General features: G+C 55.0%; 2 protein-coding genes across 2 annotated transcripts in view; one reads left to right on the plus strand and one right to left on the minus strand.

Moving 5' to 3' along the window:
* The first annotated feature begins 9964 nt into the window (after window positions 1-9964).
* Window positions 9965-18314, plus strand: LOC134153721 (uncharacterized). The gene is made up of 11 exons (XM_062600105.1): window positions 9965-10090; window positions 11781-12023; window positions 13025-13315; window positions 13574-13671; window positions 15119-15311; window positions 15616-15727; window positions 15859-16105; window positions 16351-16390; window positions 17008-17110; window positions 17487-17533; window positions 18232-18314. Exons 1-10 carry the CDS (start codon window positions 9979-9981, stop codon window positions 17527-17529), a joined length of 1482 nt encoding a protein of 493 aa, XP_062456089.1. The 5' UTR covers window positions 9965-9978; the 3' UTR covers window positions 17530-17533; window positions 18232-18314.
* Window positions 18315-19063: 749 nt separating this feature from the next.
* Window positions 19064-22555, minus strand: part of LOC134153475 (receptor-type tyrosine-protein phosphatase mu-like) — a 29576-nt gene continuing 26084 nt past the window's right edge. Inside the window, 2 exon segments of the mRNA XM_062599701.1 lie at window positions 19064-19952; window positions 20535-20670. Of these exon segments, the coding sequence (XP_062455685.1) occupies window positions 19878-19952; window positions 20535-20670 (211 nt within the window). The 3' untranslated portion in view covers window positions 19064-19877.

A 22555-nucleotide genomic window follows, 5' to 3' on the forward strand; every position in this document is an offset into this window, starting at 1 on the left:
CCACTGATACCATCTTAAAAGTGAGCAGCAGTGCACATATTGGAATATGACATGATGTGATAAGTAAATCACAACAAATTTGTAGTCATACATGAATTTTGTATCTAAAAACAACCAGCAGAAATATCTAGGAAGACATTTAATATGATGTTATATAGTTTGTCTTAATCACCAGACTTCATATGCTGATTTCAGTGAACGGAATGACATAAATTTGGTCCAGTCCCTTGGTAGATCACAGGGATACTGCTGAGGCCAGGACACATGCACCTGAGATGGAGGCTCTGCAAAGGGCAGCAGGAGGACCCCTGCCTGCTGTGCTGTCACCGGCGGACGTGGTGGTCCCTGAAGGGGCGGTGTCTGTATCTCGCCTTGGAGCCTACTCAGCAGGAGGAAAGGGGGCTAGGTCTGCCTTGCTGAGCACCCCTTCGTACCAGCCCTACACTTGTAGGATAGGCCCAGCTGGAGGCAGGTGCAACTCAAGTGTGGTGTCTCAGCCTGTTGTTTTTTCCCCACACAGTGACACGCAAAAGGAATGGCTGGCCATTTAGGAGTCCTTTCAGGCAGCCCATGTGTGAGGCAGAGGATGGGGTAAGTGATACCCAGACCTAGGAGCCCGTGGGTGGTTTGGGCAGGGGATGGAGAGGAGCAAACGTCCAAGGTGACCTGCAGAGCAAAACCAAATGGGCACCCTGAGTGGTTTTATTTGTTTCCTTTTCAGGAAGTAAGTGTGCTTATGGGTATGGGCAGGCAGTGCTAGGAGCTGCGCAGCAGTGTCACGTGCGTGCAGGCGTGTGGTGGCAGCTGGGGTTGGCGCCTTCCCACAGCTGCATCCATCTCTGGGGCAGATTCATCAGGCTGCTGGATCCTGTAGATGGGATCCCTTGGCAGAGGCATGGGACCGTGCAAGGGAGCAGATGCGCCTGCAGGAACCCGTCCTGCACTGTCCCTGGCGTGTCTGGGGTGAACGCACTGGGGGTTGATCTAGGGGCCTGATCCTGGTAGGGGCTCAATCCTGCAAGCCCTCTGAAGTGAGGGGCCCAACACCCCTCTGGATGAGGTCCCATCACCCCACAGATGCTGCCAGAGCCTGGTGAACACCAGCACTCTCCCTCGTTTCCTTTGCACGCAGGAAGATGCAAAGCCCCCTCCGACTGGGACCCCAAGCTGCAGTTTACTCCTGACAAGACCAGCTATGCCTTGAATGACTTGGTGCAGCTGAGTTGTCCTGAGGGCTACCAGCCATCGGTCGCTGTGCTCACATGCATTTCCAACAGGACACAGAGCTTGTGGAACAGCACTGCCACCTGTGAGGGTAAGCATAGCCCCATGTCACAGAGGTCCCAGGGTCCTGGACCAACACCAGACCCTCTGTCCTGGCGGACCTAGAAGATTCCTTCCACATTCCATGTACTGCCCATATAAGGCAGGTAGGGCAAGAGCAAGAGGATGCACCAAGGTGGGATCAGCCTCTGAGTGAGCAGTGTGAAAGACAACAGGGCTCTTCAGCTAGACAAGGGGGTGGAGGGGGTGTGCTAGAGCCTGTGGTGGGTTGGGCTGGTGCTTCAGGGTCCCTCTCCTGAAAAGGTTCTAAGGGGTGGGGAAGGTGGCAGGACCAAAGGAGTCAAAGGAGGTGTCTCCTTGCGCAGTGCAGAGGGCCCCAGAAAACTCCTTACTGTGAGATGCAGAGGGGGTACGGCGTGACCATGGTTGTGAGTGCCGAGCAGGAAAGCAGGGATCAGTAGTAGTTTGAGTGCAGACGGTGAGATTTGATGGATGTGTCAACTTCCCTTCTCCCTTTAGGGGCTGGAATCCTTTACTGACACCCCCGTCATCCCTGCTGTGGGATGTAGTGGAGAGCTAAGAGTGTCCACGGACACAAGGGCGGAGCAGAGAAGTGGTCAGCTCTGCTTACTGTGCACACACACAGCCACCTCCCACCACACCTGGCTGAAGGGGTATTGTCGTGACAAAGGGCTGTGTCACTTCCCCTCTCCCTTTTGAGGACTGCACTCTGTCACAGCGGACTCCTGACATCCTCATCATCTCTTCATCTCCCCTGCCCCACCTGGCCATCCTGCAACCCTGACTAACGTGCACCCTCTTTTGCCCCTGCCAGAAGTGTGCCAAAGGCCCCGGTGGGATCCAAGACTCCAGGTGGCACCAGACCACGTGAATTACAGCAAGAATGAAAAGGTGGTGCTGAGCTGCCCAGAGGGTCTGCAACCGTCTTTCCCTGGGGTCAAATGTGCATAGTCCAGTCTATCAGTAATGGGAAACCTGTATACAGAGAAGTTTGGATGGGGAGGACTGGCACAGCTGGCTGGATCCGCCTTCGATCTAATGTGGAGTGCCTTGGTAAGGGAGGCTTCAGGAGCTCTCCTGACTGCCTCGCTCTGCCCTTCCTGAACATGAAAATGCAGGCTGTGCGTGCACACAGAAGGGCACTGAGATGCCTGCCAAGGGAGGGTAGGGTGATGTTGTGTTGTTTGAGAATCCCAGTTAGATGTCCCCAGAGCTTTGGTGACAATCAGTCCTCTGCTACTGCCCAACTTGCTGAGTGTCCTCTGACTGGGCCAAAGGGAGAGGGCTCAGGGCCAGCTCCCTGCTAGCAGCTCTGAGCAAGCAGAGTGTGGGGATGTGGGCTAGTCAACCAAGAAGTGCAGTCCTGCTTCAACTGAGTGCATCTCCTGGCCCCCAGAGCCAGTGCATTGCATCATCTCCTGCTTGTGAGAGCAGAGCTGGCCCAGCTCCTCTGCCTAATCCAGGCAACAACTGAGAGCATATGGGAAGTATCTGGGAATCCTGAGCCACAGTAGACAGCAGGGACAATTTAACATCCTATCATATGAGCCAGGAGCTACAGCCTCAGGGCTGGGAATTCATACTTAAAGCTTTTTCCTAGGTCTAGCATGTAGTTCCCGCAGAAGCGAATGGTGTTTCTTATAGCCCTGAATAACACAATCCCACCATAGAAAACACTAGTGCCTGCATCAGCATATGCTGGTGGCTTGGGACTAAAAGGTGCTAAGGCTGCTGAGCCAGAAGGGCTGTGTGTCCTGGCTGATCCTGAGTTGAAAGGGCTTCCAGCTCTTGTACTCTTCTCTGGGAGGTTGATCAAGTCCCCCTGCTCTGGAGGTTCCTTTCCTCTGCCTTGCTTAGCAGACCTGAAGGCAGAGCATGGCTCTACTTCACGGCCTATTTCTTGCAGCAGACAAGATGGCAGAGCCCAGAAACATGTGTGCACACATATACTCATATCCAGTGCCAAAGGTGGGGGCCCTTGTGAATCCGCGCCCCAGTCTGTGACATCCACCCTGTTAACACTCTCTGTTAGTTGCAGGGCAATCCCTAGGCCTGTGTCACGTGGTCATGGTGGTTGCTGTGCTCTTGGTGCTGGTCCTTCTGTCTGCAGGGATCCTGTCATTTGTGCTGTCCAGGTGAGTGGCCAGAGGGCCTGGATTGCTGTTCTGTTGCAGGCCTTTGTGTGCTGAGGGGTAGCTGGGGCTGGAGAAGGTCACCTCCCCTGCTGCTTCCCCCCCTCTGGGTCATGTGAATGCAGCCAGCTGGTCCTACAGTGGCTTGGCTCTCGGGCTCTCACCTGGGGCTCCCGAGCATCTCCCTTGGGGCTGGGGTAGGGGCCACGCCATCCCCTGTGGCTCTTACTGCCACTGTTGCTGTCCCTTGAGGTGCTGGTGGGGAACTCCTCTGCCAGCCTGTAGGAGGCCAAGAGCAGAGGGGTGCAAAGCCCTGCATCCCTCTGCTGCTGGATTTGGCAGCCCCGGGCAATGTCAGCCTTGCTCCTCTTAGGATTGCCCTTTGTCTTCCCAGGAAGAAGAAAGCCTTGCCAGCAAAGCAAAGGAGGAGCATTACACAGGTAGGAGCCAGTGACTCCCTGGGGCCGCCATCAGAGAGGTGGCTGCAGGGCTGAGGTGGGCAGCAGTTCTCCTCCAGGAGGGCTTCACCCTTGGCAGAAACATCTGGCCATCCTCTCCACCCCAGGGTAGCTGCAGAGAGCCTGGCTGGTACTGGCTGACCTATCAGAGCAGTGTGTCCTCTATCTACTCAGTGACTTTCCCCTCCCAAAAAAGAAACCCTGTCCAGGAGGCCTCTTCCACCACCTCCTTACTGGGAGTCCTCAGTAGGGCCAGGGAGAGCTGGGAGCTCCTGACGATGTTTGCCTTGCCCTGGGGAAGCAGCACTTCTTTGCAGCCCTGCTGCCCTGCAGGTGCCCGTGCTGGGGGCTGTGTCAGCTGCCAGGGCTGCTCTGTGCCTGGATCTGCCCTGTTGCTTCTCCTCCCATCCCTCAAGCTGTTTCTGTCCCTTCCAACAGAGCCCCACTTCTATGATAACTTGGATCCTTACTGTGTGATCAGTGGCCACCTTCTGGCAGATGGCAATGCAGGTAGGACTCAAAGTGCCCTGGCTGTGTCCCCACACACCTCCAGGAGAAGAGGGAGAGGTATTCTGCTTGACATGCCCCATGTTTGCTCCAGCTCTCTGGTCCTCTGGACAATCAAGATGACTCTCCCTGCTGGGGCCCTGGCTGCAGCCAAGCGAGGCTCCAGGCATGTCTCCCCAGCCTGGTGCAGTGACAGGGACAAGTAAAGAGGAGCGCCCAAAGAGGACACTCATCTCTCACCCTTTGGAGGGACTCAGAGATGTGGGCAGGGCCTGAGGGCCTCACTCACCTGTGTGATGGGGAAATATTTCCTGGGAGGTATTGAAGGAGAGACAGACCCCAGGGACCGACTGCTCTCACGTGTGCTGAGGGCACATAGCAGCCTCTGCCCTGGTGCCCTGGTCTCCACACGTAAAGGTGGCCAGACTGAAGAGCAGTCACTCCCATCTCTGTCCCAGACCACAGGAGACAGGAAGAGCAGTGAAGGATCAGAAAAGATGAAGATGTCATCTGTTCGATGCTGATAGCAGCCATCTCCCCAGGCCCTGTGATCAGCTCTGGGAGCCTCATCCAGGAGAGGCCTGAACTGTTTCTTTGAGGTCACAAAGTGGTTTCTTTAGAGCTCTTACCAAGCTCTAGTCTGCTCTCTTGCAAAGCAGGAGCAGCCCAAGGCCTGGGATGAACTGCTTGTGTCAGTAAAGATGTGTGCTGAAAGTCCTCCACTGCTGTGATTAAGACATCTGACCTTGACCCTTTTGTCCGTGACTAGCCTTTGGGACCAAAGCAGCTCCTTCCCATGGGCTACTGTTGCTGTAATCTACCTGCTTTAGTGGAGCTGCTATGGATGGATATGGTGCAGAGAGAAGGAAGAAGCTAAGCCCAGCATGGCTGCTGCTGATTGGGGGAATGATTGGGATAATGGGAAAATTGAGGGTTAGCTTGTGCTGCTACCTTCATCTAGGCTCCCAAACCCCTTCCTGCTACAGATACTGATGTCTAACCAAACTCATAGCTTTGCTTGAGTCTGGCCTCACTGTGCTATCCTTGCAGATTTGGAGGAGGCTACCTGCCTTGCTACAGCTACTGCCTGGTCCTCTCAGTGGGTCACATTTCCTGTAGGAAACTGAGCTAATTGCATCTTGGGGAAGGGAGGCCAGAGGCAGGGCAACCATGACCTTCTGGCCTGGACCTGAGCATGATGGCATTGATGGCATGCCCGACTCCCTACAGCTGTGCTAAGCAGCTCTCACGTGTGTTTGTATGGGGTGCATCGTGGTAATCAGGAATGGATAGTGCTTCCCCACATGTGTCTACGGCAAGTCTGTGGCCTGTGCTGTGGGCAGAGCTGGGGCACCTGGGTCCTCTTAGCCCCTCTGCTGTCCCCATGTCTGATCACCCCTCTTCCCTCTCCCTGTACTCTTCCCTGGTGCTGTATACAGGTGCCTCAGTATCATCTCTTTTCCTTGGTGAGTGTGTTTTTTTTTTAATGTTTGACCTACTACCTCTGTTTTCTTTTCCCGGGTATTTTGTGGCTCCAGTCCTGTTCTTCACCTTCTCTGTATGACTGCCATTTGTTCTTTATCTCTCTGCTACCTGGTTGTCTGTCTAAAACCACTCAGTGCTCTGTAGCAATCACTGTAGGCTATTTCTTTCCCTCCTGTTCTGCTGCTTCCTTTCGTGCTTGATCCATATGACTCAACTTTTGTGTTACTGCTTCTGCACTGCACCAACAAATCCATTCTAGGGTCACAGTTTTGGGAACTAATGGACACAGCCTCTCTGCACATGCGAGTCTGTCCTGCGTGGAGAACAGAGGACAATCTGTTTGGAATAATTTTCCTGGGGGTGCTAGGAAAATATTCCCAAAGAAGGGAGCAGGTAGGCTCAGGAAAAGCCTCCACTGGCAGGCAACTGACCAGGGAACGTTGGAGAAAGGTTTGGGACATATCTGAGCAGGATTAAGAGACAACAGACTTAGCCAGTAGGGGATAAGGCTGGGCTGAGCCAGGCAACCCAGGAGATCTCAAAGCCCCAGACCTTGCACATGATGCCTCCATGCCCTCTGAGGAGGGAAGAAGGTAGCTCTGAGGCAGACAGAGGTTCCTGCTCCAAAGAGGAAGCTTCTGGAGCCAGATCCTATGGCTGTTTGTTTTCTGTGCGTGCACCTCTTACATGCAGTTACACAGGTGTGTATGTATAGTCTCTCACTGGTTGTTCTCCTGTTAAATTCTACCACCATCCTTTATCCTCCACGGTATCTGAAATCTATACAGGTAAGTGACTCTTTTATTGTTCTGACATGTTCTCTAGTTGCAGAGGTCTGAGAATAAATCATACCAAAGGAAAAAAGAAAAAGCAGTTTTGTGGGAAGAATTCAGTCTTTCTGCTGCCAGGGTTTGGGGACACTGGCATTTGAAAGAGAAGACTTGCAGCAATTTGGGCATCCTTGCTTGGTGAAGAGCTGGCAGGCAGTGAGGTGACTTAGGCATGCTGCAATCAGGAAGCCCCAGAGATTTCAGCACAGCATCCTCACATACTAGTTTTGCACAAATAAAGAGCATAACCTACAGCTTGCGACATGGTGCAGGTTTCAGAGCCAGCCTTATGGCCCAGCAGCTCTTCCTCAAAGTTAGTCCAATGACCATCTGTGGGGGGGGGGGGGGCAGATTATTCCCTGGACATGTGGGTCTGGCAGGGGAGAAGGAAGGGGACTCATGAGCCACCTGAGAGACCCTGCCTTAGCCTCATCTGGACAGCGTGGAGGTGGGAATGTCTGCAGCTGTATGGCTTTCCTAAGTAGCACCTTGTGTTCGTGTTTTTGAAATGTGTATGGCTTATCTCTGGCAGCTCTGAAGAACAAACAACTGGAACCAGGGCAGAGTATGTGCTGCCCAGAGATGCAACAGCACTGGGAGATGGGACTCTTGGAAGTGTGAGACCAAGCAACAGTAAGTGAGCTGGAAAGCAATGATGAGCAGAACCTAGTGGTGGCTTCAAGAGTGGGACACTTAAGGAGCATGAGCAAGGCAGTGCAAGGGTCCTGTCCCAAACTTAGGAGCACCCAGAGAAATCCCTACCATGTCCAAAGATCCTGTCCACCACGTGAGCCCATGGGAGGTGCTGGTAGCAGAGCAAAGCAGCAGCTCTCAAGGAGCAAGGGGAATGAAAGAAGGGGATATTTTGGCAGCAGGCTGGGTACTTCAGGTGCCCAGCAGGCACTATAAGGTTGGATGATGAGTTCACCTGGGGCCAGAGAAGAGTCTTCCCAGACTGACGGAAAGGGGAAGGAAGCAGCAGAAGGTGGAGCTGTGGGGAAGTAAGCGCACAAATACATTTAGCATGGGGAATAAACAGGAGGAATTAGAGATCTGTGTGCAGTTGCAGGGCTATGATCTCATTAAAATCATGGAGGCATGGTGGAGTAGCTATCAAGACTGGAATGCTGCAGTGGATGGATTCAGGCTCTCTAGGAAGTGCAGGCCCGGAAGGTGAGGAGGGGGAGTTGTTTTACGTGAGAGAGCAGCTGGAATGCACGGAGCTCTGCGTGGGGGTGAGCAATGGGCTAACAGAGAGCTTATGGGTCAGGATTAAGGGGCAGACTAGCATGGGTGATACTGTTGCGGGCATGTGCTGTGGCCACTTGTTAGGAAGAAGTAGAGGATGGCTTCTGCAGACAGCTGGAAGTAGCCTCATGTTTGCAGACCCTGGGAGACTTGAACCATGCCATTATCTTCTAGAGGGGCGAACAGAGCATGTGACAGGCAATTGAGGAGATTTCTGGAGAGCATTGATTACAACTTCCAGATACAGGTGACGGGATGCAACAAGGAGAGATGCTCTGTTGGACCTCAGGTTAACCAACCTTCTATGGTGGAATGACTAGCTGGGTAGATGAGGGGAGAGCAGTGGATGTTCCCTATCTCGATTTCACACATAACACTCTCTCAGACTTTGTTATAGGAAAGGCTGATGAAGTACGGGCTAGATGAGTGGACAGTAAAGTGGACTGAGAACTGGCTGAATGGCAGAGTTCAGAGGGCTGTGATCAGTGGCACAAAATCTAGCTGGAGCTGGCAGTGTCCCCCAGGGATCAATACTGGGACTAATAACTTACTCATTAGTGACCTGGATGAGGGGACAGAGTGCACCTTCAGCAAGTCTGTTGATGATGCAAAACTGGGAGGAGTGGCTGATACATCAGAGGGCTGTGCTGCCATTCAGAGGGACCTCAACAGGCTGGAGAGATGGGCAGAGAGGAACCTCATGAAGTTCGACAAAGGGAAGTGTAGGGTCCTGCACCTAGGGAGGAGTAACCCCATACAGTCTGGGGACTGACCTACTGAAAAGCAGCTTTGCAGAGAGAAGGGTCCTGGTGGACCACAAGTTGACTACGAGCCAGCAATGTGCCCTTGTGGCCAAGAAGGCCAATGGTCTCCTGGGGTGCATTAGGAAGAGTGTTGCCAGCAGGTTGAGGGAGGTGATCCTAGCCCTCTACTCAGCACTGATCAGGCCATGTCTGGAGTACTGTGTCCAGTTCTGGGCTCCCCAATACATTAAGACGTGAAGCTACTGGAGCAAGTCCAGTGAAGGGCTACCAAGAGAATTAAGGTGCTGGAGCATGTCTCATATGAGGAAAGGTCAAAAAAACTGGGACTGCTTAGCCAGGAGAAGGCTCCAGGGGGATTTTAATTTATCTGTAAGTAAATGTATGGTGTGAAGAGAATGGGGGCCAGACTCTTTCCAGTGGTGGCCAGTGACAGGTCAAGAGGCAACGGACACAAACTGAAATACAAGGAATTCTTTCTGAACATAAGGAAAACTTCTTTACTATGAGGGTGACTGGCACTAGAAAAGGTTGCCCAGAGAGACTGAGGAATCTCTATCCCTGGATATATTAAAAAGCTGTCTGGACAGGATCCTGGGCAGCCTGCTCCAGGTGATCCTGTCTGAGTAGCGGAGTTGCACTAGATGATCTCTAAAGGTCCCTTCCAACCTCAATCACTGTGATTCTGTGAATAGGCTTGGTGTAGGTTGAATGTATTTTTCAGAAGGGCCAAGGACTGTTTCCAGCCTTGAAGTATTCTTTGCAGTTCACCTGTCTTCCCATGACTGTCTCTTGACAACTCTCTTTATACCTTCTCAGACGACCTCAAACTGCCCTGATCATTGAGGGAAAGTGCAGGGATTTGTTAGAGCTCAAAAAGCCCATGACCGCAAGTAATGGCTTTGGAAAACATGCAGATATAGTGTCAGAAATATGAACAGAGTTTCTTGAGTGCATTCTAGTTACAAGGTGGGTTTGGGGAATAACCCTGGGATCCTAGAGACAGGTATCCTCTTGGTGAGAGCCTGTGCCTGGATCCCCTATGGCACACAAATAGCAAGAGGCAGCAGCTCTGATACCAGTGGGAGGTTTCCTCTCCAAAGAGGACGATTCTTGCAACACATGAAAGATTTCCTCACGTGGTTTTTTTCTTCCTGTGCTTGTACTCTCTTACATTCAGTTACAGATGCATAAGCTGAAAGGCAGCGAATCGTACTGAGATTTCAGCCCTGCCCTGGGACTTTATGCTAATATGGTCTTGTGGGGGCTGGCTGTAGCCTTTCTCCTGGTCTTTACACCTCTGAGGGCTGCACAGGGAGAAGAAGAGTCTGGTCCTAAAGACCAAGGAGTACCCCAGGGAACAGGTAAGAGCTTCTCACTCTGCAAGAGGAGGTTTGACTGCTCTGCTTCCTGTAAGTTTGCTGTGCATCTTTATCAGGTTCAGCATGCAGCAGCTGTACCTGAGAGGACTGGAACTGGTGTCCATACCAGGGCTCAGGAAACCTGCACCTCAGCCAGGCTGTGGTGACATGAAACTACATTTGGGGTTGGAGGGTTGCAAGCCTTGGTGGGCTGGGAATATTTCCAAGAGCATGGGGCTGCAGCCTTCCTCTGGGAAGGGGCAGGGTCCCTGGGAGCAGGAGGTGGCTGACTCTCTTTGCATTGTGGGCAGGTGAAGCCTGAGTACACGGCCATCAGAGTAATGTCCTTGTTACAGGACACCTGGTTGCTAGTGCTGAGCAAAGACCTTGAGATCTGTGAAATGGAGTCCAGCGGAATGCCTGAGTTCCTGTATCATTTGGGGTGCCTGCTCTTTCTGGGAGAGCCATGGGGACACGAGCTCGGGTGTCATGTGTCTATGTTGGAGGTAGTGTGAGAAAGATGGGATGAGGCTGGACAGTCAGGGACTAGTCACACCCTGCACTGAAAATCTGTCCCAGAGAAGGTAACAACTCTGCTCATTGCAATGCAATTCAATAGAAGGATGCAGAGACAGACCCAACATTGCACATTAAGCCTTGGCAGATGGGGCTCTGGGACACTGTCCCTGCTGAGAGTAAATGAAAAAGAAACAGCCTGTCGCTTTTTGCTGAGATAGATGTGCCCAAACATGGAATGGGACTGCGTGCCTCTAGCTCGGAGGAAGTGCGCAGGCAGTGATGTGTTGCTAGGGCACATGTGGTGTTTGCGATTCTCAGTTGGGCATCCCTTGTCTTCTGTAAGCAGAGATGTTCAAAACCAAAATCTGTTAACTGGCATTTGCTTCACAGTTAAATTTGTGCTTCTTTGTGGCTGTTCAGAAGATGAAATGAAACTTGTCAGATACATTCTCTGAAAACTGGCAGAGAACCTTGCAGAGGCTGGCACGGGAAGTGCTCCCTTTGCAGGTGAATCACTGCCTGTGGAAATCCTTACAGCAAAACCTGCCATTGCAGCACTCAGCACACTGCTGGGATAGGCTATAGGCCTGCTCCCTACCTGTGACCTCTTCAGCCCAGAGGGCGGGAGAATGCAGCAAGGGTGGGCAGAACCAGGAGGAGGACAGGGGACCAGGGACCAGGGCTTGTGGCAGGGGTAAGGGGCAGGGGGATGGTGGAGAAGGTCCATGTCTGTCTGTTTGTCTGCAGCCAGGCTTGAGGGGACCAAAAAGAGCCTTTAGTGGCCAGTGCTTCGGTGGCCTTTGGTATCTGGGCCATTGGCAGTGAAGCAACACCTGGAAGAAAGATGTCTCCCATCACACCAGGAGCCTTCTCCTGTAGGGAGGGATTGTCCAAGAAAACTCCCTGCTGTGGGATGTAGTGGAGAGCTAAGTGTCCACAGACACAAGTGCAGAGCAGAGAAGTGGTCAGCCCTGCTTACTGTGCACACACACAGCTACCTCCCACCACGCCTGGATGAGGAGTCTTGTCATGACCAAGGGCTGTGTCACTTCCCCTCTCCCTTTTGAGGTCTGGACTCCATCACAGCAGATTCCTGGCACCATCGTTATTTCTCCTGCCCCACCTGGCCATCCTGCAACCCTGACTAACGTGCACCCTCTTTTGCCCCTGCCAGAAACATGCCAAAGGCCCCGGTGGGATCCAAGACTCCAGCTGGCACCAGACCACATGAATTACAGCAAGAATGAAAAGGTGGTGCTGAGCTGCCCAGCGGGTCTGCAACCGTCCTTCCCTGAGGTCAAATGTGCAAGTGAAGTCCCGTCTATCAGTAATGGGAAACCTGTATACAGAGAAGTTTGGATGGGGAGGAATGGCACAGCTGTTTGGATCCGCCTTCGGTCTAATGTGGAGTGCCTTGGTAAGGGAGGCTTCAGGAGCTCTCCTGACTGCCTCGCTCTGCCCTTCCTGAACATGAAAATGCAGGCTGTGCGTGCACACAGAAGGGCACTGAGATGCCTGCCAAGGGAGGGTAGGGTGATGTTGCGTTGTTTGATAATCCCAGTTAGATGTCCCCAGAGCTTTGGTGACAATCAGTCCTCTGCTACTGCCCAACTTGCTGAGTGTCCTCTGACTGGGCCAAAGGGAGAGGGCTCAGGGCTGGCTCCCTGCTAGCAGCTCTGAGCAAGCAGAGTGTGGGGATGTGGGCTAGAGAGGAAGGGGATGATGTTCCTCTGACAGCATGTGCTTGATGAGCAGTGGCCATGGGCTGAATCTCCATGCCTGGCCCAACTGTTCAGGGTGTCCTGTCTTGTTTGTTTGGCCCTGTGTTGGCCTGTCCTGGAGCACCTGCCCAGGTTAGGTGGTGGGAGCTTTGAGGCCCTTGAATCAAATGCTGGTTGGACCGTGCCCTCCCTGGTGCCCAGAGTCCCTGGAGCTCCCTGCTCTTCCTGGCCTTTCCCAGGAGGCCTCAGGGAAGCAGTGTGAGGTCTGTCTTTGCCTCATCCCTTCCCCGCGGGGATGCGGGGAGAATTCCTGTGTACTGCGTCCCAGAGATCCATCTCTCCTCATCCTGTGCCAGGGCACAGGATCCCCCTTCTCTTGGGTCCTATCCACAGAAATACTTGGCTGTGGAACTGCTTGGACCCACAAACACTGAGTGGGGACAGGTGCCTTGAGCAATGGCAATCAGCACATACACCCATCAAGCCCTGCCTGGCTTCTTAGCACACCATGATCCCAAACTGCTCCTGCTGCCCAGCTCGGAGACATGAAGGCACTGTGGTCAGTCTCCTGCTTCCTCTTCCTCCCCGCTGGGTGGGGAGCAGGCTTCTCTGACTGCAGCCTCCTTGCAAAGGCTGGAGGGGAAGGAAAGGGAAGGGAAGGGAAGGAGATGACCTGCTTGCAATGTTGCCTTCACAGAACTTCTCCAGGTTGTCCCTGGGACCTCGGAGGTTTCTGCCACCAGCATCAAACTGAACTGGACCTGCAGGTTCCCTGATGCCTGCCAGCACATGCGGGCCATGTGCCGTCTGGCCGGGCCTCCCTCCCCTGGCTGTGAGGCCAAGGTGGTCACTGGGGAGGAGATGCTTCAGGGCCAGAAAGGAACGTTTTCCTGCCCGCCTCTGCAGCCCTTCACTGTCTACAGTGTCACCATCTCCTTGCCCCCCAGCACGGTCCTGTTCACATGGCAATTTCGGACAGAGGAAGCAGGTATGTGTCCATGGGCAAGTGCAGCAAGGACAGGAGTGTCCTGGGCTGTGTCACGGGCAGGGAAGGCTGGTAAAAGCGCCTTTCCCTCTGCAGCTCAACTCGGGCATCTCCCCCTGCGATGATGGTCCTGAGATTGGGGCCTGTAGAAATCTGGGGCAGGGGCTGTGCAGGGCCCTAGAGCAGAGCTGCCCACACCCAGCTCTGGCCTCAGCCCCGTTCCCCGGCCCAGTGTGTGACTCCGTCCTCCCGTGCTTCCAGTGCCGGACCAACCAGAGAATCTGTCCCTGGATCGCAGCACCGGCTTGCTCAGGTGGAACACGCTGCCCTCCTGCAAAGGGGAGATCCTTGGATACCAGGTACCAGGGTACCCCGGACTCACAGGGCTACTCCCTCACCTTGCCAGGGGCGTCTGCACCTGGGCTGCTCTGGGCGTGCAGGTGGGGAGAGCAGGGAAGGTAAAGCCGCGATGACCCACAGTTCCCCCGCCTCCAGTCCTGCAGAGGTGACTTTCATGCTCCAACCAGCGTGAGCGTTTTCTATTCAAAGTGTGTTCTCCTGCTCCGCTGCTGCCTGGAGAAGTGCTGGGTGCTCCCTGCCCTCTCGAGTGCAGAGCCTGGTGTTTGGGCAGCTTGGCAGATTGCTGCGCAGCACTTCATGGCGTGTTCCTTGACTTAGAGGGGGCCAAGGGGGTAGCCAGCTCATAGCCTCTTGCAGATGTGTTTCCTGCCTTACTGGGATTTCTTGGAAATCTTTGTCCAGTTCTGAGAGCAAAGGATGACTCTGAGCAACTGCTCCTCCTGGGTGCTGCTCTGCTGGTGTACCCCTGGTGCAGCAAACTCTTCTCAGCTGATGAGTGCTCCTCTGAAATGCCGGGTTTCTCTGGGAGAGGTCCACAGTCGCTCTGAATTGCCCTCCGTGTGTGGCAAGAAGTGCCTTGTCTTTCTGATAAGTCAGGACTCTTTGCACAGTGTAGTTCTGCTTTCCAGTATTTGCTGCCTGAGACTCGCACCAGCATGCTCTACGCCTCTCTGAGGTCAGACCTGCTTGGAGGGTGAAAGGAGGCCCCAACCTGCTGCTGCTTCTTCCACCTCTGTGAGCTCTTCCCTGCAGGAACCACAGAAGCGGGGCCATGGCTGCATTGCGAGGCCCAGGCCACAGGAGCTTTGGGAGTCTGTGCCAGCTGGCTTTCTGCTCCCAGACACCAGGGCTTGTGGCAAGATCCATTTCTGTGGCTTTGTGTCAATGCTCTCTCACGCTTTTCCAAGATAGCGTTTCTGTGAACACCCCTGCTGCAGCGGGGCTGGGCATGGGCTCTCAGGTGACATTCAGGTGACACACTGGGACGTGGAGAGCCTTGATTAATATCGCTGGTGGGGAATTCTGCCATGCCTGTTTCATGCAGGCGAAGCCTCCTGAGCCCAGGCTTGCTGGGCTGTAAAGAGAAAGCCAGGGCTCTGCTTCTGGGGGGTGTCAGCACAGTGCTGCAGCTGCACACCAGTGACCCGGCCTGGGGCTCATTAAATGCCCGTACATCCCTGCAAGAGTGTCACTTCCATGTTGCCGTGCTCCCACGAGCCTGGCACTTCCAACGTGGGGCCCAGACAACCCTATGTGGGGCCCGAACAACCCAACGGGAGGCCCTTCTCGGGGTCACTGCCCCTCCCGAGCTTTCCCTGCCCCTGCAGGGGATGCAGCGTCCCGGTGCGCCGGGGCAGGTGCCCCATGAGCATGTTGCTGCCAGGCCGCTCTGGCCCGGAGCGAGAGCTCAGCACTGCTCCCCTCCAGCTCTCTGTCCTCCCCCAGCTGAGCATCATGGCCAGGAGTGCGCACGAGGGCGGCTTCCTGGAGATCGAGCGGCTGAGGGTGAACAGCTCTGTCTCCGAGTACCTGCTGCCGGACCACCGACCCGGGCACATATATGTGGTGACGGTGCAAGGCCTCACGGCCGCCGGTGCCGGCGACGCGTCACGCCAGGAATTTCCGAGCGCTGGCTTGGGTAAGGTGCCTTCATGGGGTCCCAGCGCGGTGCCCGTGGAGGGCAGCAGGCCGCCGTGCAGCGGACGGCGGGGCCCTGCCTCCCCCTGCTGAGCCCCAGGCTGCACCAGTAGCTTTGCCAGGGCAGGCGCGGGGGCAGTCAGGCCCCCGCGCCACCCCTGCCCTGCACGAGCGGTGCTCGGCCTCCGCTGCACGTGCTGGGGCAGCCCCGCAGCCTGCACTGCCTGCGCGCCGCTGCCTGCGCCGCGCAGGGCCCCTCCGCGCTCTGCTGCCTGCTGAGCCTCGGCCCCCCGGCTCCTCTCCAGAGACCGCTGCCCCTCTCAACGCCAGCTCCTGCGGCGCTCCTGACGTCTCCCCGTCTCAAGGGACGGCCGTGATTCCTCTCTGCCCCATCGCCCAGCCCCACGCGGCGGCGAGGTGAGTGCGGCCTCTGGGGAGCTCCGCTGCTCTCCGTTCTGGGAAGCCTTTCCCACGGGCAGCACTTCCCCGCGGCTCTCTGCGCTCTGCTTCCCGCTGCCCCCGGCCCCCCTGACAGCCCTGCCTCGCAGGGAGCACCAGCTCATCGTTGCCGTGACCCAGGATGCCGCTAAGGTGGCAGGCGTTTGCTCAGGGGAGCTGCAGCCCTTCAACGCCAGCCTGCCGCACCATGCCTACGTGGCCGCGGTGCTCAACCTCACGGCCCCCACCGACTTTGTGCTGGGCGACGGGACCCGCCGACACGGTTACTACAACGCTCCCCTCCAGCCGGACGGGAACTACACGGTCCTTCTCCGCCTCGTTCGCCGCCGGCAGCAGGTAGCCTCTCACGGGCTCAGGCCAGGACAGAGCCTGCTCCTTCCCCACGCCGTGTCCCCGCGGAGCGGTGAGGGGGGCTGCTCCTGTCCCAGGCACTTAAGCTGGTGCGCCTTGGCAGCACAGCCCCTGCAGGGAGCTTTGGCCACAGCTGGGCGTTTTATGGCCGTGGGGAGGAGGTGTTTGCTCCCAGGAGTGGGCAGCTTGGCAGCAGTGGCCTGAGCTCTCTCTCCTGTCTCCTCCAACAGGCAGAGAAATTCACCTGTGTTTGCTACAGCTTCTCTGTTGGTAAGTGGGCTCCTTCCTCTGGGCAGGGCTCAGCCCCACACCGTGTGCCCAAGGCACCCTCCCTCCTGCTTGCCTTTTCCCAGCCTGGCTGCTTCTGTCGGAGAGGGTATGGCCAAGACCAAGGGCGGGGGGGTGGTCTTGGCATGGAGGGCAGAGGAAACATTTTCGTTCTCTTACATGTGGGTATTCCTCCATCTCTGAAAAATCTCATATAGAGTTGTGTGTGGGGAAGGGTCCTAGGAAAGTACCTAGCTGACGGTGAGCATAGGAAGATCCTAATCCACTCATGGGGTAAGCCCCTTGGATCTGGTGGCCTTGTTGACTGTTGGTTTAGACTTTTTGCCCTTTCAAAGACCCATAGCAAAGAGCCACAAAGGGGACTGTGTCAGTAGAGAGGGTGGAAGGAGATGCAGAGCTGAACTGTTTGCTAGCTCTCTGCAAGGTAGGGCATGGCTGGGCCTCACTGCTTGTCCCTGCAGCAACCAGGATGGCAGAGCCCAGACATGTCTGCACACATGCTCACACCCAGTGGCAATGGTGGAGGCCCTTGTGGACCCATGCCGCAGTCTGTGACACCCTCACTGTGGGTGCAAATAACACTCTTATGTTATTTGCAGGGCAAGCCTCAGCCCCATGGCCTTGGACTGTGATCACAGTGGTTGCTGTGCTCTTGGTGTTGGCCTTCTTGTCTGCAGGGATCTTGTGGTTTGTGCTGTCCAGGTGAGTGGCCAGAGGGCCTGGATTGCTGTTCTGTTGCAGGCCTTTGTGTGCTGAGGGGTAGCTGGGGCTGGAGAAGGTCACCTCCCCTGTTGCTTCCCCCCTCTGGGTCATGTGAATGCAGCCAGCTGGTCCTACCGTGGCTTGGCTCTAGGGCTCTCACCTGGGGCTCCTGAGCATCTCCCTTGGGGCTGGGGTAGGGGCCACGCCATCCCCTGTGGCTCTTACTGCCACTGTTGCTGTCCCTTGAGGTGCTGGTGGGGAACTCCTCTGCCAGCCTGTAGGAGGCCAAGAGCAGAGGGGTGCAAAGCCCTGGAGTTAGCAGGGCCCTGGGCGATGTCAGTCTTGCTCCTCTTGGGACTGCCTTTTGTCTTCCCAGGAAAAAGAAGGCCTTGATCAGCCAAGCCAAGGAGAACAATTGAAAAGGTAGGGAAAATGCATCTCCCTGGGGCCGCCATCAGAGAGGTGGCTGCAGGGCTGAGGTGGGCAGCAGTTCTCCTCCAGAAGGGCTTCACTCTTGGCAGAAACATCTGCTCATCCTCTCCCATCCTGGGCTAACGTGTTCCCATGTTTACCCCAGCTCTCTGATCCTCTGGATAGTCAGGATGACTCTCCCTGCTGGGGCCCAGGGTACAGCCAAGCAAGTCTCCAGGCACATCTGCCCAGCCTGGCATGGTGGCAGAGACAAGTAAAGAGGAGCACCCAAAGAGGAGACTCATCTCTTGCCCTTTGGAGGGACCCAGGGCTGTGGGCAGGACCCAGGGAGGGCGCATCCTCCCATGTGACAGGAAAAGCTCTGCTGGGAGACACTGCAGGATGGATAGGCCCCAGGGACTGGCTGCTCTCACATGTGCATATCTGGGACAGCCTTGCTGCCTCTAGGGACCTGTGGGTGGGACAGTTGGGTGACAGTGTTGAGACTGTGCACTGCCCAGCACTCTAGCCTGAGACACTCACCTGTGCTGACGGGACCTCCCCATGCTGCCAAGGGCCCCAGGCAGCCTCTCCCCTAGGAGCCAACACTGTTCTCTGCTGAGGATGGCAGGAAACAGGTGGAGCAGTGAGGGAGTGGAGAGGGAAGGACGATGTCCCCAGCTTGGTGCTGACAGCTGTTGGCTCCCCAGGCCCTCCTGTGACGGTGACCAGCATTGGAAGCCCTCATCCGGTTCAGCCGAGCAAGAGGAAAACAGAAGGCTAAAGAACGGCTGTGAGCTCTCTGTTCCTGAACCCTCTACCTTGTCCTGTCCTTTGCTTACTGATGTTGTAATGCCTGACATTTTGATGAAACTTCTTATAGTTCCTTTTTCTGAGGCTTTGCTTTCTTTCTTGCTTTCCTGGAAGCAGGAACTGGAATAGCCCTTGGATTGTATGGGCTCAGGCTGAGGTTTGGCTTGTGCTGTTGTCTCCAGCTGGGTTCGTAATCCCTCCCCGCCCCACTCTATATGCTGATATCCAGCTACACCTATGGCCGTGCTCAAATTTGGCCCTCATCACTCTGCCTATTTTTTCTGTCCAGAAAACCAAAAAAGGCCTTGTGGTTTGGAGGGGGCTGCTTACCCTGCCACAGCTACTGCCTAGTCTTATCATTGCCCTTATGGGGTCACATCTCCTGTGGGAAGCTGAGCTAACTGCATCTTGGGGAAGGGAGGCCAGGAGCAGGGCTACTGTGACTCCCTGGTCTGGACCTGAGTCTGACAGCATACCTGATCCCCTACAGCTGTGCTAAGCAGCTCTCCCATGTGTTTGTATGGGGTGCATGGTAAGAATCAGGGAAAGGTGGTGCTCTCTTGTGCGTACCTTGGGCAAGACTGTGGCCCGTGCCTGTGCTGTCAGCAGAGCTGGGGGACCTCGTGCTCTTCTCTCTTCTGCTGCCCCCATGCCTAAAAATCTCTGGAAGAACAGCAAAGGTCAGAGCTTGACACCAGCATGGCCAGCACAGAGCCTTTACTGGTAAGACACAGATTAGAGTCAGGGGTTCAGCCCTGGCTCTGAGACCCCTTCCCCTTTGAGCAGCTCTGGCAGAAATGGTCTGCAAGGTGCAGCAGCCATTCCTGGGAGGTAAACTGCAGGTATAGCATCAAGGGTAACCAAGCTTAGATGCTGCAACCTGGGACTGCTGTGGTGGAGACAGATAGGCTGGTGAGGGAGTCTCCCTGGCCACTGGCAAAGCTGCAGCACCTGGGACAATCAGTGTCAACAAGACAGCACTTGAGAAAGGGGTTTTGGACCAGGATAGTCCTATAGGACTGTGGTTTTTCCTTCCTGTAGCTCTTCTTGGCACTGGGTTTTGTGCTTCTCCCAATGCAGGATGGTGAAACTGGGCTCCTGAGCCCTGTGAATCTGATAGAAGTTTGATGATCCCTTAGTGGAACAGTCTTGTGTTGGTGGAGCTACCTCTTTTTCCCATGCAGCTTCCTGAGGGTACATGGGAGCCCAGACAGGGCAGCTGGTTCTCTCCATCTCAGGCAAGGAGATCTCAGACAGGTCAAGTCTCAAGGCCTCTTCTTTGGTCTGCACACTAAGGCTGCGATGCCAGGTAAGTTCCTGCCCAAACTCTGGGCAAAGGGCAGGGTTCCTGCTTCAAAGCCTGGTCAGTGACAACACAGTTCGGAGACAGCCCAGACTGCCCTGTCCAGCTGCAGAGGATAGAGGAGTAAAGCATCTTGGAGCTGTGTACACCTGTCTTATCTCCTCTAGTTTCCATGGTCACTTGCAGAGAGCTGTCAAGAGAGCTGGAAGTCCTGGACAGAGATGGGCTGTGGCCATGCCTCTACTTGAAGTTTCCATAGGTTTCAAATGAATTCAAGTAACTGAGGGCTAGTTTGTAGCAAAGCTGATATTGCCCCTGTGGACAGGACACATACGAGTACATAGTACTTGAACCCTTGTCATGGAAGGCAAGTCTGGCTGGTGACAGCTTTCTGAGTGAGCCTTACACAGGTACAGCCTACTCTCCTCCTCCCACTCACAGCCCACCTTCCCCCACTAAGAAATCACAGATGTGTGCTCCAGCGAGTTGAGGGGCTGCAGCTAGCCGGTCTTAGGAGGAAAGTCAGCATCCACAGCACAAAGTGTCTGCTTTTCGCATCCATCTGGAGTGTTTACCCCATCATGGCTTCTAACACCTAGCAGGGAGATAGGTACCATGCAGGCACCTAAACACCTGCTGGTTCATCCCTCAGCTAGGCAGAGCCTATAGACCAACAAAGGGCAGCTCAGCCTGTGAGATGCTCCAGCACCCACCTGGCCCTGCAGAGCCTGCAGCTAAGTGGGCTGGGTATATCCCATCAAGGTAAAGTTTCTAGATGTCTCATCTTCCCCAGAAGGATCTGAACATACAGATTCTGGGGTAGGTGCTAGGACTATTTATGCTATGACTCCTGCTCTAGTGCTGCTGTCTGCAGCTGGGTTTAGAGTCAGTACCTACCACATCCTTAACCAGCTGTCTCCGCCGCTTCTTCAACATCCTCACAGCCTGGGACACATCCACCAGCCCCTCGCTTTGGATCTGCTCACAGAGGAAACTGATAGCACAGAAGATCCCACTCCGACTGGCACCATCCCTGCAGAGAAGTACAAGTGGAAAATCATTTGGCCTGGGATCATCTGGGCCTTGGGGGATGTCCTGTGAGCCCCACAGGTCCAGGGCTCTCATAGAATCACAGAATCAGTAAGGTTGGAAGGGACCGCTGGAGATCATCTAGTCCAACCCCTCTGCTCAGCAAGGTCACCCCGAGCACGTTAGACAGGGTTGTATCCAGGCGGGCCTTGAAGATAGCCAGAGAAGGAGACTCCACAACCTCTCTGGGCAACCTGGTCCAGGGCTCTGTCACTCTCACAGTGAAGAAATTCCCCCTCGCGTTCAGGCGGAACTGCCTGTGGTTCAGTTTCTGCCCATTGCCTCTTGTCCTGTCACATGGGACAACTGAAAAGAGTTTGTCCCCGTCCCCTTGACACCCTCCCTTCAGGTACTTGTACACATTGATGAGATTCCCCCCCCCCTCAGTCTTCTCTTCCTCAGGCTGAACAGGTCCAGATCTTGCAGCCGTTCCTTATAAGGCAGATGCTCCAGCCCTCTGATCATCTTCGTAGCCTTACGCTGGACTCTCTCCAGTAGCTCCATGTCTCTCTTGTACTGGGGAACCAAGAACTGGACACAGTACTTGAGATGAGGCCTCCCCAGGGCTGCATAGAGGGGCAGCATCATCTCCCTCGACCTGCTGGCAACACTCTTCCCAATGCACCCCAGGAGACCATTGGCCTTCTTGGCCACAAGGGCACGTTGCTGGCTCATGGTCAGCTTGTCATCCACCAGCACTCCCAGGGCCTTCTCTGCAGAGCTGCTCTCCAGAAGGTCAGCCCCCAGCCTGTACTCGTGCCTAGGGTTATTTTTCCCAAGGTGTAGGACTCTGCACTTGTCCTTGTTGAACCTCAGGAGGTTCCTCTCTGCCCAGCTCTCCAGCCTATCCAGGTCTCTCTGAATGACAGCACAGCCCTCAGGTGCATCAGCCACTCCACCCAGCTTGGTGTCATCAGCAAACTTGCTGATGAGGCACTCTGTCCCCTCATCCAGGTTGTTGGTGAAGAAGTTGAGCAGGGTGGGACCCAATACTGAGCCCTGGGGGACACCACTAGCCACAGGCCTCCAACTAGACTCCACGCCACTGATGACGACCCTCTGAGCTCTGCCTTTCAGCCAGTTCTCAATCCACCTCACAGTCCACTCATCTAACCCACACTTCCTGAGCTTCTCTAGGATGATGTTATGGGAGACAGTGTCAAAAGCCTTGCTGAAGTCAAGGTACACAACATCCACCGCTCTCCCCTCATCTACCCAGCCAGTCATGCCATCCTAGAAGGCTATCACGTTGGTTCAGCAGGATTTCCCCTTGGTGAATCCATGCTGGCTACTCCTGATCACCTTCTTCTCCATATGCCTGGAGATGACATCCAGAAGGATCTGTTCCATCACCTTTCCAGGGATGGAGGTGAGGCTGACTGGCCTATAGTTGCCTGGGTCCTCCTTCTTGCCCTTCTTGAAGACTGGAGTGACACTGGCTTTCTTCCAGTCCTCAGGCACCTCTCCAGTTCTCCAGGACCTTTCAAAGATGATGGAGAGCGGCCTGACAACAACATCCACCAGCTCCCTTAGTACCCGTGGGTGCATCCCTTCCGGGCCCATGGATTTTTGGGTGTCTAGCCTGCCCAGAAGGTCTCTAATCCTACCCTCCTCAACCAAAGGAAAGTCTTCCCTTCTCCAGACTTTCTCCCTCACGTCCAGGCTCCGGGATTCCTGGGGGCTGCCCTTAGCAGTGAAGACTGAAGCAAAGAAGGCATTCAGTAATTCTGCCTTCTCTGTATCCCTTGCCACCAGTGCCCTCGCCCCATTCAGTAGTGGGCCCACATTTTCCCTAGTCCTCCTTTTGCTGCTGATGTATCTGAAGAAGC

This window comes from Rhea pennata, chromosome Z (genome assembly GCF_028389875.1).
Source record: "Rhea pennata isolate bPtePen1 chromosome Z, bPtePen1.pri, whole genome shotgun sequence".
Lineage (NCBI taxonomy): Eukaryota > Metazoa > Chordata > Aves > Rheiformes > Rheidae > Rhea > Rhea pennata.